Source organism: Juglans regia, chromosome 10, assembly GCF_001411555.2.
Source record: "Juglans regia cultivar Chandler chromosome 10, Walnut 2.0, whole genome shotgun sequence".
NCBI classification, from domain to species: Eukaryota; Viridiplantae; Streptophyta; class Magnoliopsida; order Fagales; family Juglandaceae; genus Juglans; species Juglans regia.
Genome location: NC_049910.1, coordinates 9,616,590 through 9,631,442, shown reverse-complemented (window position 1 = coordinate 9,631,442; position 14,853 = coordinate 9,616,590). Strand labels below are relative to the sequence as shown.

Genomic DNA, 14,853 nt, shown 5'->3' with positions numbered 1-14,853 from the left:
CCTTACCGTGGTCCTCATCACCAGTTACAGTTCAAAACATTTTCAACCATATTGTGTTTAAATGATGTTTGAAAAAAAAAATTATTTGAGAATTTTTTAAAATACTTGAAAATGATTGTGTTAACAAACAGACCATGAAACTTCTCAACATTTCACCAATTTTGTTTTTTGATAAAATAATACCAACTTTTAACAAAGGCAACTAATTAATATTGAAAATTACATTTGAAGAGCTGAAATTAAGCTGCAGGGAATATTGAATTATGGACCGGCTTATCTGTTCTATCAAGAGGGGCATTAAATTTGGATCAGCTAAGTAGTTCCATCAAAAGCGAGTACTATAGCAAGCTTGGTGTCCCGATGACATGTCCTGATAGTGGGTTTGATATTTTTTTTAAACTAAATGCTTGATATTTTTTGTAGGAAGTAATTTTTTAATAACGTTATGATTTTTTATTTATTTAAAAATATAAAAAAAAAATGTATGAAAAAAAAGACCAAATGATATTATCGAAACAAATTCTCGATAGAATTAATTTGTCGGTAACTGTGTTGCACCACTCATAGCAAATTAGTACATATTAATAAATTTTTTTTAACGTTTGCTCAGATATTAGGGGAAAAATGACTTACAAATATTATTTCACATCTCTAATGGCCATCACTTCTTATATATATATATTATATCTATATATATATATATACATATTAAAAGATGGCGATATTTTCATATTCTTATTACTTTACACCTTACAACTGTGCTCGTAGTGACGGTCGTTTCCATTGGACCAAGCGTTTCAAAAAGTCCATAACCTGTAAAAAAAAATTGAAAAGTAATTGATATTGATTAGTCATATCCCAGCATCGGCAGGCATGCATGCAAAAAGTTTTGAACGACGTTCGTTCGTTTTCATGTTTTTAATCAAAATACATTCAAATACACGTATTGGCCAGTACTTGCCTCGTCTGGTTCTCGTAACGAATAAGATGCACTCGTTTCTTTTGGGAACTTGGAGACAAGAATGCCAAAACCTTGTCCTTTCTCTATTAATATCTATGGACAGGAAAACTTTAGAACATTAGTCTGCCATTGAATGCGTACGATCGACTTTCAGAGCAACATACACACATACATACGTCATGTATGTGTGTATATATATATATATATATATGATCTGTGTGTGTATCTGTGTATACATATTATATATATACATATATATTTAATATGACCTAAAACACATTGGATACCTTGAATGCGTCTTCATCTGTCCGATCGTCTCCGATGTAAACAGGAAACACATTCGTACTATTGGCAAATCCTATAAAAAGAAGATTACTTTATTATATATTATAGCTACTAGTGTCAAAAAATAGAAGTGATATATATTTGATAGATGTAACCGGTGCGGAAGTAAACGGGGCGTTTACTTTATATATTTGATATAAAGTAATCTAAAAGATAAAATGAGACGAAATAAAAATTAAAAATTAAATAAAATATATGTGATGAGATGTAAATGGTGTAGAAGTAAACATCCCGTTTAATTTATATAAATAATATAAAGTAATCTAAAAGTTGATATGATATGAGATGAGATGGGTTGAGATGAAAGTTAAAAATTAAATAAAATATTGTTATAATATATTTTTTAATATTATTTTTATATTAGAAATTAAAAAAGTTAAATAACTTTTTTATTTTGTGTGAAAATTTTAAAAATTTATAATATTTAGATGAGACGTGAATGATTGTGAAAATAAATGAGGTCTTAAAAAGATGAAAATAAATGGAGGCCTTTTTTTTAGGTATTTAATTTTCATAGTTGAAATTAAAACTTACCAAGAGACTCTAGCAAAAATTCGAGAGCCTTCCCCTTGTCCCATTCTATGGTAGGACGGATTTCTAATACCTGTATTATTATGCAAAAACCATAATCTTTAGAAGCTAGGGAGATCGATCGACAGACTAATTCATTTAGTAAGATTTTAAGGTCATTATCAGAGCCAGCTGTCGTACGTACCTTTCTTCCTTGAGTAAGTCGAAGCTTTGGGTACTCTTTCAGAACTGATCTAACTTGTTGGGCTAGTTCATTCCATTTCTGTATTTTCATGCTCATATTAAGTAAGATGATCATGTGCGTACGTACGTAGACAGAACATGTACGTACTAAAAACAACCACGGCAATAATACTACTGGTTGTGATTGTGACTTTCGTAATATATATATATATATATATATATATATGTATGTATGTATATATATATATATATACCTTTTCCTCAACACGTCGAAAATGAACAGAGACACAGAACTTGTTGTGCTCCACTTGAGCCCCCGGAGTTGCTTTAGTTTTCTCCACCAACTTCTTGTAAACCTGAGAATTCATGTTTGAAATGATCAGCTAACTCCTCTTGATTCTGTTCTTTGTGCGCTTGCTATACCCATGGCCAATATATCCAACTTATAAATATAATCACATATGCAAAGAAAATAAACCTCGTCGATCATCGGAAGAAATTTACGCGCGGCTTGGAACTGAACGCCACGACCACTACCCTGTAGATCGTAAAGATGAAACTAATGAAAGTTGTTAGAAAACTTCAATCGGCATATTCTTCTTTTTTTTCGTTCTCCTTATTTGGACAAAAAGTATGGAGATTATAAGATATCAGAGGAAGTACAAAAATAGCTTTGGCTCACTCACCTTCTTGTATTTGGAGCCTTTTGCCGGTCCTTTAATGTCCATGCCATGGCTTCCGGCATAGTACAACTCTGCTAACCGTACGAAGCTATAGATCTACAGATTATACAACAACAATGCTCTATAAACTCAAAAGCTATCGAATTATCTTTAGAACAAAAAGTAATTTAAAACTTAACAATCGAAATAGTGTGCCAAGAAGAAAATAAAATAATCAAACAACTTGAAAAGTGTACCTTATCTCTGCACCTCCCACTCACAATGGCAGTGGGAAAACAGGTCGCAAGTTTTCTCACCGTCTTTCTCATCTGAGTTGTACGAAGAAAGAAGACCAAGTTTAATAACTTTGGAAAGTTGCGGACAGGTAAAATTAAGATGATTTGAGCGAGGAAGCTCAGAAGAACGAACCGCATCAGACATGAAAGCTCGGTCTGGGTCGTCGACTATCGGAGAGAGTGTGCCGTCATAGTCCAGAAACATTACTATCTTCTTTCCCTTTGAGGCATCAATGATTTGCTCAAACATGTCCAAGGCCGATGGATGGTGATCCTGTTTTTGAACAACAATACAGCAAATATCAGATTCATCATTCGGAAACCTGACACAACCACCAAAATGAGGAACGAAAAGAAAAAAGCTCTTTTCTTTGAGAAATGTTATGACTCACAATCCAAGAACTCTGGTCAAGGTCGGCCAAAGAAGGAGTGGCTCCGATACGGGTAGGAGAAGAAGCTCTCATTGAGTCAACCCAAGAGCATAATCTTCCTTCCCCATTGATATCGAGGTTGTCCCCATTGATATCAAGGTTCTCCAGAATCTTCTTTGGCCTTGAAATGGAAATGTATCCACCGGCCTTTCCTGCTGTGAAAATGGACGGTTCCGACGTGGCCATAGTAATTGCTAGGTTGACACGAGATTTGGTACCAGCGGCTAGAACATTCTCTTTCATCATCTTTACTGCTTTTTAGGACTTTTGGCCAATCCAGTACTATTTCTCTCTCTTCGAAAGAGGACCAAACCAAGACTATGAATACAGAAAACAGATTGGAGAAGCAATTATGGATTTTGAAGAGTAAAAACAACTTCAAATCCGAGATAAGAGGAAAACAGAGTACGAGACAGAGTAATAGTTAGGTAATATGAAGAGTACAGAGCACTCGTGCTTTGAATATGAGTTATAAGAAAAGCAGAAGGAGAGAGCTGGGAAGGAGAGGTATGAACAGAGACAGTCTGCGAGCAGGAAGCAAATGTGAAAGGGAGGAGGGAGAGTGCAAAACTATGGGTGCAAGAGAAACGTACCCCCAGCATGGCCCATTTTATAGCTGTGACAGCACACAAACAGACAAGATCGATCGATGCCCCTACCAAAAAATAAAAAATAATAAAAAAATAATATTCTTAAGTGGGACCCAGACTATATTACACCCGCAGAAATTGTGGAAGGTCCACCCCGTGTTGGGTCCCACGTCATCTTCGCCCGTCACCTCGACACGCTGAAGGAGTCATCGGTATAATTTTATATTAAATAAAATTATTGTGTTCAACGCATTACAGTATGGCTCGGGATCCCGCTGGGCTCCCGCTGGTTTTTTTTACATGTCTTTTTAAAATATATTTTTTAAAAACTCACATATTATTAAAGAATACTAATTTAATGTTTAAATAAAAAAAATAAAAATAAAAATAAAAAAATCCAGCGGTACTCCGAAGAATAGCTTTTTTCATTATTTTATAAATTAAAAATAACGTACCTTGCTCATAATATAACGCTGCAACTATTAATTAGTAGATAAACAGAGCATAATTTGCTTTGTTTGTGTCCAAAATAGTAGATAAACACAATAATTATAATGTCTACACAGCAACTATAATGTCTATTATAATGATACCTTTCATACAATCGATCACAGTCCAAAGTCTTGAGCTTAGAACTACATGGTCAACTTGTATAAATATTTAATTATGGACCAAATCAAATGATTCAAATCCTAAGAATCCTAACGAATAACTCCCCAAAGATGCAAGGGTAAAAAAACATTTTAACTATCTTCAGTTGCTAGTACAGATTCTATTTTAATTAAGGTCTCGTTTGGATAATGAGATGTGATGATTTTAGATGAAAGTTGAATAAAATATTATTAAAATATTATTAGAATATTATTTTTTAATATTATTATTATTATTTTGAGATTTGAAAAAATTAAATTATTTATTATATTTTGTACAAGAATTTAAAAAAATTATAATGATAAGATAATATGAAATAAGTTAAAACCATTTCCAAATCTAAAGGGCCTAAATGTTTTGTCCCAGAACAAATGCCATGGATCTCCAGGTGAAATACTTGCTGCCTTGCAGGCATATAGTAATAGAGCTGCCTTGCTGCTTTGCTTCTTCACCAAATATTGGTTTTGCTTCTTTGGACTAACAATTAGATCATTTTTATTATAATTAATAATTAATATTCCCATTTTATATTTACATAAATACTTTAAATAATTTATAATTATATAAAATAAGTTGGTGCAAGTCTCTTGTTATTAACCTGCCAATTAAGAGAGTCGAGTGAGACGTGCCCACTGAATCAAGGGCATCTCCTAAGTTGGTCATGCCTAAGGAACATCTTTGGTTGTCTTAAAATGGAGATAGTATCCAATGATGAAGGGTCCTAGGTTCCCCACCCTACACGCACAATGTCATTGAATCTGTTGGGATTAACTGGATATCTAGCGGCTAATTTGAAGTATAATAACAGAAGCAAACAAAAGAAAATTTGAAAATAATACAAAAAAATCAAGATTTACGTGGTTCACTTTGAACAAGCCTACATCCATTAGTTGAGTCGGTCTCAAGAAATTTACTATCACAAAAATGGAGTATAAGAGAGAAATCACAAATCAGTCCTCAATCCCAAAAGCTCCAATACATCTAATGAACTCTCAAAATCTCACAAAATGAGTTCTCTATCTTTTCTCTCTATTCTGGCCTCAACACTCTTCAATGTTTTGCAAAAATGTGTGTATTTATATTTAATGGCGTAAGAACCCTAGTTTACAAATATTCGCTCGAGCGAGGTGTTGAATGAACAATCTTCCTAGCGTTCGCTCGAGTTGACTATTGAGCCAGTGTCGAGCAAACAATATGCCTAGGGTAAGCTCGACCAGGCTATTGAGTGAATGTCGAGTGAACAATCTGTTTAGGATTCGCTCGAGCCAAGGTCAAGCCATAGTCAATCCAAGTCTCTAGAATAGCGTTTTCAACAAGAAATTGATGAGTTGCAAATATTACCTTCAAGTATAGAAGCAGTCATGTTGTATACAAGGATAAATCCAAGGTTATTTCCACAAGAACAATGATATTCATGTGGAGTAGAAATGTAATGAGTTGTGTTTTGTGAAGATTTTGATTGTAAAAGAGCTGTTTATACATCTAAGGAGAGAATAACAAAGAAAATGTTTACGTACTGATGTGGTATATACTAATGAAGAGGATGGTTTTGAGTTTGGGTGAAAGAGGTTGAAAATTAAGTAGAAGTGATTCTTTGGTTGCTTGTCGAATAAAAAGAAGTGAAAAAAATAAATATCAATAAAATAGATGTAAGAAATTAGAAGCAGCAGAAAATCAACACCTATGAAGCAATGTAACAAACACCTAGACTATGGGTATGTCTCCTCCTTTTCCAAACTCTGATTGATTCTTCTGATTCTATTACTCAATTGTCAATCCATTCCAGGCATTAACAATCGAAAAATGAAGGAATTAAACCCAGATTTCGCCAATCCTAAGTATCTTTAGAATGCAAATGAATTTACCATGAATCACCAACCATGAGAAACCTTGAAAAGATTACCAAGATTCTGTTGTGCCTTGCGTCAACAGTAGAACAAAAATAAGAGTCTTTGGCTTTACTTTTCTAAAAAATCAACTTGCAAAACAATAGAATGAAATTTACCATGCCAAAATTTCTTTAATCAGTAGTTTGAAACAAAAGAATCCATAACCCGCAGCTCAGGCTGAAAGCTTAGCTTTCCATGGTCTTTAAGAATTCAAATCAAACTCTAGAACAACCATAGCAGAAAGTAAAGGTAGCGAAATTGAAGAAAAGATGAAAATTGAAAAAAAAAAAAAAACTAGTGAATCCCCCACCAGAATGGCCCTGGCTTTTGATATATCACCCATTTTTCCTCCTTTCTCCCTCTTCTCACACACATGATCTTGTCCCGCTAGCGTAACATATTTTCTCCCTTCCTTGCTGACGTCCAAAACCTTCAACTTATTCTCCCTTCATCATCAATTTTGCTTCAGCTTAGCAGATGTGTACTGGGTTGGGCTGTGTCAAATTCTTTAGTATGTAACCTACTTGCACGTGACTTTGAGCCTAAAACCAGTACATATTTATCAAACTCATAAGACCTAGCCCAATTCAATCACTTTAAACCCAAAATGCCCCTATCTTCCCACTCACATAACAACTGCTAATTTGTAACATAAATTCCTATCTAACATGTATAACCTGCTCAACAAAGCCATTTAATTATGTACAAATCAACAATTTTTATCATTAATCAGAAATCAAGCCACCATTCCAATAGAATCTCACTCATCTATCTTATTAATTGCACCCCTACCAATATAGGATAAGGGATAGGACTGAGCAACAACTCCGTAACTCTGATTATGTCTGACATCTACTTCGACTATTTGTTTTGTTTTTTTTTTTAAATGTAAAATGACATTGTTTTAGATCATGCGGGTTGCACTGTGCTTCTGTAATTGAATGAAAGAGTGTTGTTCAATTTAACGTGGAACGAAGCCGTTTAAGTTTATGAGGGGTAAAACATGATGGACCATTTTCTCCCTCCCTCACTTTCCCTTCTCTCTTTTTTTCTCCCTCACTCTGAATCCGAGAATCTCTTTGTCACCGTCTTGCTTCCCGCCTAGCTTTCCGCCATGACGCCATGACGCCATGAGCCATGATGCCCTTTGACCTTCGCAGTGTACCACTGTACTCTCTATCAATGCTTCTCTCTTTTGACTTGATTAGAAATTAGATGCGAATTATCTAGGGTTGGTTTGAGTCTTGACAGTTTGTTTGAATTTTAGGGTTTAAAACTTTTGTGGTTTTTTTGAGATGTCTAATTTGTTGAATATATATATATATATATATATATAATATTATTGTTTGTCTTTGCTCATCTAAAATGGTATGCTCGATAACATGAAAAATGGCTAAGTTAATTGTTTGTCTTTGTTGATCTTTGTTTGATCTAGTGAGACTAGAGTTCACTAGACGAGTGAGACTTGCCCACTAAATCAAGGGCATCTCCTGAGTTGGTCATGCCTAAGGAACATCTTTAGTTGTCTTGAAATGGAGATAGTCTCCAATTTTGAAGGGTCCTAGGTTCTGACCCTACATGCACACGATGTCATTGAATATGTTGGGATTAACTGGATATCTAACGACTAATTTGAAGTATAATAGCGGAATCAAACAAAAGAAAATTTGAAAATCACACAAAGAACACCAAGATTTACATGGTTCGGCTTGAACAAGCCTACGTCCACTGATGAAGTCGATCTCGAAGAATTCACTGCCACAAGAATGGAGTACAGGAGAGAAATCACAATTCACTCATCAATCCGAAAAGTCCCAATACACCCAATGAGCTTTTCGAATCTCACAAAATGAGTTTGTCTCTTTTCGCTCTATTATGGCCGCAACACTATTGTTTTTGCAAGTTGTTTATGTTTCTTTTGCTTTGGTTGTAGTGTTTCTTTTGGTTTATTTTGTATTGTGGTTTTATGATTTAAGTTTTTTGATGCCTGGGTTTGGGCCTTATGATTATTTGTAGCCCTCAAGTGTCTGGTTGTAATCTCGATTTTCCTCTACCACAAGTGAGGGCTATCAATAAACTTGGGGTACCATCTTTTTTAAAAAAAAAAAAAATGGCCGCAACACTCTTCAATACTATGCAAAAACGTGTGTATTTATACTTAACGGTGCAAGAACCCTAGTTTACGAACATTCGTTCAAGCAAGGTGTCGAGCAAACAATTTGACTATCATTCGCTCGAGCTGATTGCTGTGTGAGTGTTGAGCAAACAATTTGTCTAGGATTTGCTCGAGCGGATGTCGATGATCCTCAAATTCCTCCTCATCGGGCTCTCACTTCGATGATCCTGTCGCCTGGGTTCCCGCCTTTCTCCAATTGCTCGCCTAGGGGGTGACAAGCAGTGGGTGCCCAAATGTCCTCAGATTTCTTCTCGGATCTCCGCCATCTTCTTCCTTAACTGGTGAAAACTTCGGTCCTGTGGCCCTCCAAATTGTGATAGGTGTAGTATTTGCAAGCCCTCTGGTCGTGGATGTTGACTTCCTGTAGTCACTCCTTGTTCTATGTTTACACATGCATGCTTGAGTATGGCTTCCAACAGGCACTGCATCGTTGCTTCTTTTCTCATGCTGCCCCTTCTTTAGCTTGGGTTCCTTCTCATGGATTTTTGTACTAGCGCCCCGTTTGGATCTGCTCACCAACTACTCTACTCGTACGCATCTTGGGGTGATGAGGGTTCTGAAGGTTTCTTCAGTGTTAACAAAGTTGTGAGCTCAGTCCCTAAAATCCCGCAAGGTGGCTTGGATCTTCCGTGCTATTTCTGCCTTGTTGGACCAGAAGCCGCCCAAGAGCATCGCCAGAGTGATCTTCTCGTCTTAATCATCCGTGGTCATTCGCTCTATGTTGAACCAATCCAAATATGCCTTCAAGCTTTCTTCCTCACATTGTTTCACCGTGAGCAGATAGGCAACCGACCAGCTTTTCTTTCAGCTATTGAGTTAGGAATTGTCGACCTAATTCCTAAAAACTATGGATGGTTCTCGGTCGAAGGGCTCCAAACCGTGGCCAGGCAGAGCCATTCAACTTCAAGGGATTGCTCGGCACGTGGGTCTTAAACGTCTCGAGCTGTTCGACAGAGACCTGCAACCTGTCGTACATCTCTATTTAGAGGGCTTTGGACTTCAGCAAAAGCGAGAATACCATCAATTTGGCACTGTAGGGGAGGTCTATGCTACTGAGCAGCTGATCCACGGAGGATGATCCCCCTATTCTCTTTGCCATTTCCTCCTATTTGCCTATAAGGCTGCATAACTCGTTGCTCATCCTTTTCCATTCTTTGTCTTTGGGCGGTGCCTACATTTTGTGATTCCTCATCCTCCCGCTCAGTCCAGCTTTGCTCAGCACCTTCTTCGAACTTAGCATTTCTCCATTTGAGCACCTTGTTTTCCAGTCAAAGGGCCTCCATGTCCAAGGCCATTTTCTTCACGCATTGCTACAATCTACAAATTTCCCTTCCATGTTCCTCAATGTAGTTTCCTATTCAAGTGTTGCTTAGGAACGCGTCGTAGCTGGCATATGGAAGGCACAATAATGATGTTTGATAACAAGAAAATGATCTCATAGACAGCGTCAACTGTTAAGACGTGTTTTGTAACCACCAACTTTGAACTGTATCCTAAACCTGCAAAAGGAAGAAAATGGGGTGGTCGGGTGTGTCTAGGACACCTCGACCATTGGTACAGGCTTTTGACATCACATTTAATGCAGTCAATCCTATTCGGATTGTAAACCGGTATGGTTGACCATTGGTTTGGTCGTTCCCCATTGTTTTTGTTGTTTTCATCATTATTCTTGGATTGTAATATTAGTACTTCTCAATATACTTTTAATTTTATTATTGAAATTGTAATTTTGAACCTATTCTTATATTTGTTTAATGGGATTCTAATATTGATTTTATTATAACTTAAAATCTGAACAATATTGATTTTTTTGTTAGTGCGTAGTTTAATTGTTTTTTTATATTGTGTCTACTAATAAATATAAATGGATTATTCAGATTTGTTCAACCCATTTATATGAAACGGATTGAAATGAGTCACATCGTGTTGATCAATTTCTAATTAATTATTAAACGGGTGACACGACATGACTCGCTATTTAATTGGGTATTGTAAGGATTTGAAGATTTAACACGTTTAGCTTAATGGATCGGGTTCGGGTTAAGCCATATAGTCGAATATACATAACTAAACACGATACGAATACGACCCGCGACCCGCGACCACGAATTGCCACCCCTACCCCTAGGTATCTCCATTTCTATACCTCAGTACGTAGGGACGTCCCGACACCACAAGTGTGCCATGGCATATTTAGGATATCCCACCTCTTTTTTCTCCTTCTCATATGATACTAGTTGTGAATTGAGTACACGTGGTGCATTTCCTGCAAACCTTACAATGATGTGTGGGTCTAGATCCAGCCCACATGTTTGGAATAAGCACCCGATAACTGACACATTTACTTGCTTTTACATTGTTTGTTGGGGTAGGCTAGTTGTCCTAATTTTATTCAATTTTTAACTTTAAAGTTTGGTGAGCTCATGCTGTTGTCCTAGTTTTACTACAGGAGTTTCCAATAAATTTCGTTGAATTGTTTGTGGAGTATTAGGACTAGTTTGGCAAGTATTGTGAGATATTGCCAAGAAAATATATATATATATATTGTGAGATATTTTTAGATATTTTATTTTCAAAAATTTCTCAAATATAAATATTTTTTAATTTCAAATCTTATAATTTTTTCATTTAATCGTTAGAATTTTTTAAAATTTTTAATTAAAAGATAAAACCAATACAAAATCTTCAAATTTTAAATAAAAAATAATATTCAAAATTTTTTTAATTTTATTGAATTTTATCTCAACTTCCCTAAAACTCAATAAAACATCTAAACTTAAATAATTTCGCTACTATTCACAAATATTCTAAATATTTTAAATGACTAAACGCATGCTAACTCAAGAGTGTTTAGTTTCAAATTATTTCTTGTATTTCGAGGTGCAAGTATTTGAAACTTGTGGTTCTGGTGACACTGTGAGAGTGATTTGTCGTTGCTAGGGTTGCAATTGAGATGAGTCAAGCCGTTCTTTGGATTGTCGAGCCCAATTCGACTCAAAAAACTCGAGCCCGAGTCTGTAATTTTTTTCCAATCTTTGTTCAAGCTCAACTCCGTAAGCTAAGTTTTCAACTCGAGCTCGATAAAAGAAGAGCTCAAGTCAAGTCGAGCCGAGCCAGTGTTGTTTATTTGTTTGTTTTCGAATAAAATCTAATAATTAAGAAATTAGATAAATAAAAAATAAAAAATTTAATGAAATTCTTACAACTAACAAGTAAACCCTTTATAGAATTTGAAAAAATTAAAAATTTATATATAATTAATATGCAACTAGTTTATATTTGCCCATAATAACCATATATTATATACCTACATAAAGTTTTAATACATATAGATAATATGATAGTATAGATCGACATTTGATTATATGGTTCATATATACTAGTATATGAATTTATTAAACCTTATTGACTAACTATTATACAAATTATAAAACAGCTAAAAGGTACATTCAATATATAGGCATTTATAATTAGATTACATACTATGTATTTAATTATAAAACCTCTTATACTTATATTATTAACTAATATATATATATATGTGTGTGTGTGTATGTATGTATGTATATATACACATTTATAAATGTATGATTGAGTTTTAATCAAGGCGAGTTAATGAGTCAACTCGAGCATAAACGAGCGGGCCTTAACGAGATTTAGGCAAGTCGAATCTAGTTTAGCCGGATATGTATCATTTGCTAATTGACTGGGTATCTACTATCACGAGCGAGTTTTTTTTTTTACGAATCGAGTTTGATTTGAGTTTAACTGAGCAGATATCGAGCAAGCTATCGAAAAGACTGATTGATCATTTACAGCCTTAATCGTAGCTAGGTGTTTTGTATTTGAATCACTTTGATTCTTCTTTGATCTTTCTTTTTCTTGCTTAATAATTAAGCCTTTTTTTTTATTAATCTTATATTAATTAGCACATGGGTTGCAACGTCACGAAGGCAGACTTCTAAACTAAAAAAAATATAAGAACGGAACATAAATATTTATGGGGTCTCCATTTTTTTTTCTGTTTTTAATTTCGATCACTAGTCGACTACCCAGCTCTTACTATTGAGCGCAACTGCTAGTTCGCTATTCCTTTTGTGTATTTAAATCCTGTTTAAACATCTTTAAACATTTTTCTGTAAAGATACAAATTTATTAGTAGTAATTTTTTTAAACATTTATTTAAAAAAAATAGAAAAAAAAAATGTACTAGTGGTCAAATCCAACGGCAAATCCAAGAGGCAAACTAACAGTTTCCTTTTTAATTCTGATTATTTAAAACCATAGATTTTAGGGAAAATATTATGTGATTAAATAACGCATCATTTGTAAACTTTAATTTAGCAATTACGAGGAATTCAAACAAACTTTTTCGTCCTCTCATTCTCAGAAGGGTGGGGTGTAGGCGTTTTGCTCTAACAAAATAGTTGTTTCTTAAAGTGATTTGTATTCAGAAATGAGTTAAGATGAGTTGAAATGGGTTAAGATGGTTTGTGAATAGTAGAATAAATGTTGAATTATTTATTATATTTTATGTGGGAATTTGAGAAAGTTGTTTTGAGATTTGAAAAAATTGAATTGTTTATTATATCTTGTGTGTGAATTTGATAAAGTTGTAATGATGAGATGAAATGAGCTGAGATGGATTAAGATGAGTTTTGAATGCAAACGAGGTAGACAATAATAGTCTGAAGAGGCAAGTTATGGCTAAGGAAATAACAAGAATGTGGAAGGGATTATCGTTGACTAAGGAAGAAAAAGAAGAGATTGTTCTGTAGGAAGAAAAGGTTGTCATACACTCAGATATAAAAGGTGACAATTGTCTTCTTGCTTTACTTGTTAATGATAAAAATGCAAACAAGTAAGCTTTTAGATCAATGATGGCTAAGGTTTGGTACTCAGAAGGATGAGTAAGTTTTCGTGACTTGGATGATAGCAGGTTTCTGGGGGAGTTCCAAAACCAATCAAATAAAGAAAAAGTAATGCATGGCCATCCTTGGTCATTTGACAAGCATCTGATTAGTCTCCAGCACTTTGATGGGAACCTGTCACCAAACGAAGTACAATTTAAGCTTGAACCATTTTGGGTGCAGTTACACAATCTTCCTTTCGCTGCGATGACATAGGAACTTGGCCAAGGTGTTGGCTCATGCATGGTAAAGGTTCTCAAAGTGGAGGTGGGTCAAGAAGGCAGAGGATGAGGAAGATTTCTCAGAATTCGAGTTGAAATGGATATATCAAAGCCTTTGATTCGAGGACATCTTTTAAGCATTGGAGGCAAGCAAATGTTAATTCAATTTAAGTACGAAAGGTTGCCAAATTTCTGTTTCAAGTGTGGCATTTTGAATCATAAAGATAGGAAGTGCACTAAACTGAAGTTGGATGACCAGAACCAAGAACATTATGGTCAGTAGTTGCGTGCAACGCTAGTTATCAATGTGAGTTCTATGGCCAAGAAGTATGGTGGCACTATGGATTCCAACAGCCAAGGTTGTTGACAGTATGGGGATTCCAATGAAAGGAGCAGTAGGACCACTGAGAAAGGAAAGGAGAATATTTTTTACGAAAATCAGGCGCAATCAAAAGAAGTTGGAGGAGATAATGGTGATTATCATGGCATTGAGTCTCAGAAGGAACAATTCTTGGCTAAAGACAAGGATGACTTGCCTTACTTGGCTGCCAGTAACCAAAATCTTATAAGTCAAACATCTCCTCTATATAATGTGCAAGATTCCTTTAATAAGGAAGTTAGGGATGATATTCCTTTGGTAATGGAGCTAGAGATCAGAAATTCTGATTCTCATTCTTTACCCAGTACACCTCTTTTAAATATCCATGCTGATCTGCATTATGATTTTGTTCATCCAAGATTACAAAACTCTTCTACAAAACCTAGTAGGGTGTCCACGTGGAAAATGAAAGCTAGGAGTAGATACAATGCTCAATGTAGAAAGTGTAAAAACACCCCACTTGGAAAGGGTAATAAGAGATCAGTGGTCATCAGCAAAGGGAATTTGTTGAATACTCCTGTGTGTAAGAAACTTAAAGCTTAGCACACACCTGTAAGGAGCTTAACTCATGTTGAATTGGTGGAGGTTGCTTTGTAGCCCCACCATTAACAATGAATTATCTAAGTTG

General features: G+C 35.2%; 1 protein-coding gene across 1 annotated transcript; it reads right to left on the bottom strand.

Moving 5' to 3' along the window:
- Positions 1 to 750: 750 nt before the first annotated feature.
- Positions 751 to 3,965, bottom strand: LOC108981372 (probable trehalose-phosphate phosphatase H). The gene is made up of 11 exons (XM_018952494.2): positions 3,371 to 3,965; positions 3,112 to 3,252; positions 2,940 to 3,011; positions 2,707 to 2,799; positions 2,499 to 2,558; positions 2,275 to 2,376; positions 2,022 to 2,099; positions 1,841 to 1,910; positions 1,249 to 1,319; positions 962 to 1,054; positions 751 to 813 (listed from the first exon to the last, which is right to left on the bottom strand). Exons 1-11 carry the CDS (start codon positions 3,653 to 3,655, stop codon positions 751 to 753), a joined length of 1,128 nt encoding a protein of 375 aa, XP_018808039.1. The 5' UTR covers positions 3,656 to 3,965.
- Between the last annotated feature and the right edge of the window lie 10,888 nt (positions 3,966 to 14,853).

Excerpts from the sequence above, each read along its gene's own strand:
- LOC108981372 (XM_018952494.2), bottom strand. The coding sequence starts at position 3,655 with ATGATGAAAGAGAATGTTCTAGCCGCTGGTACCAAATCTCGTGTCAAC. Across the intron at positions 2,377-2,498 it reads TTCTTCCGATGATCGACGAG|GTTTACAAGAAGTTGGTGGA; the intron begins GTTTATTTTCTT and ends ATGAATTCTCAG. Across the intron at positions 1,320-1,840 it reads ATTTTTGCTAGAGTCTCTTG|GATTTGCCAATAGTACGAAT; the intron begins GTAAGTTTTAAT and ends TTCTTTTTATAG.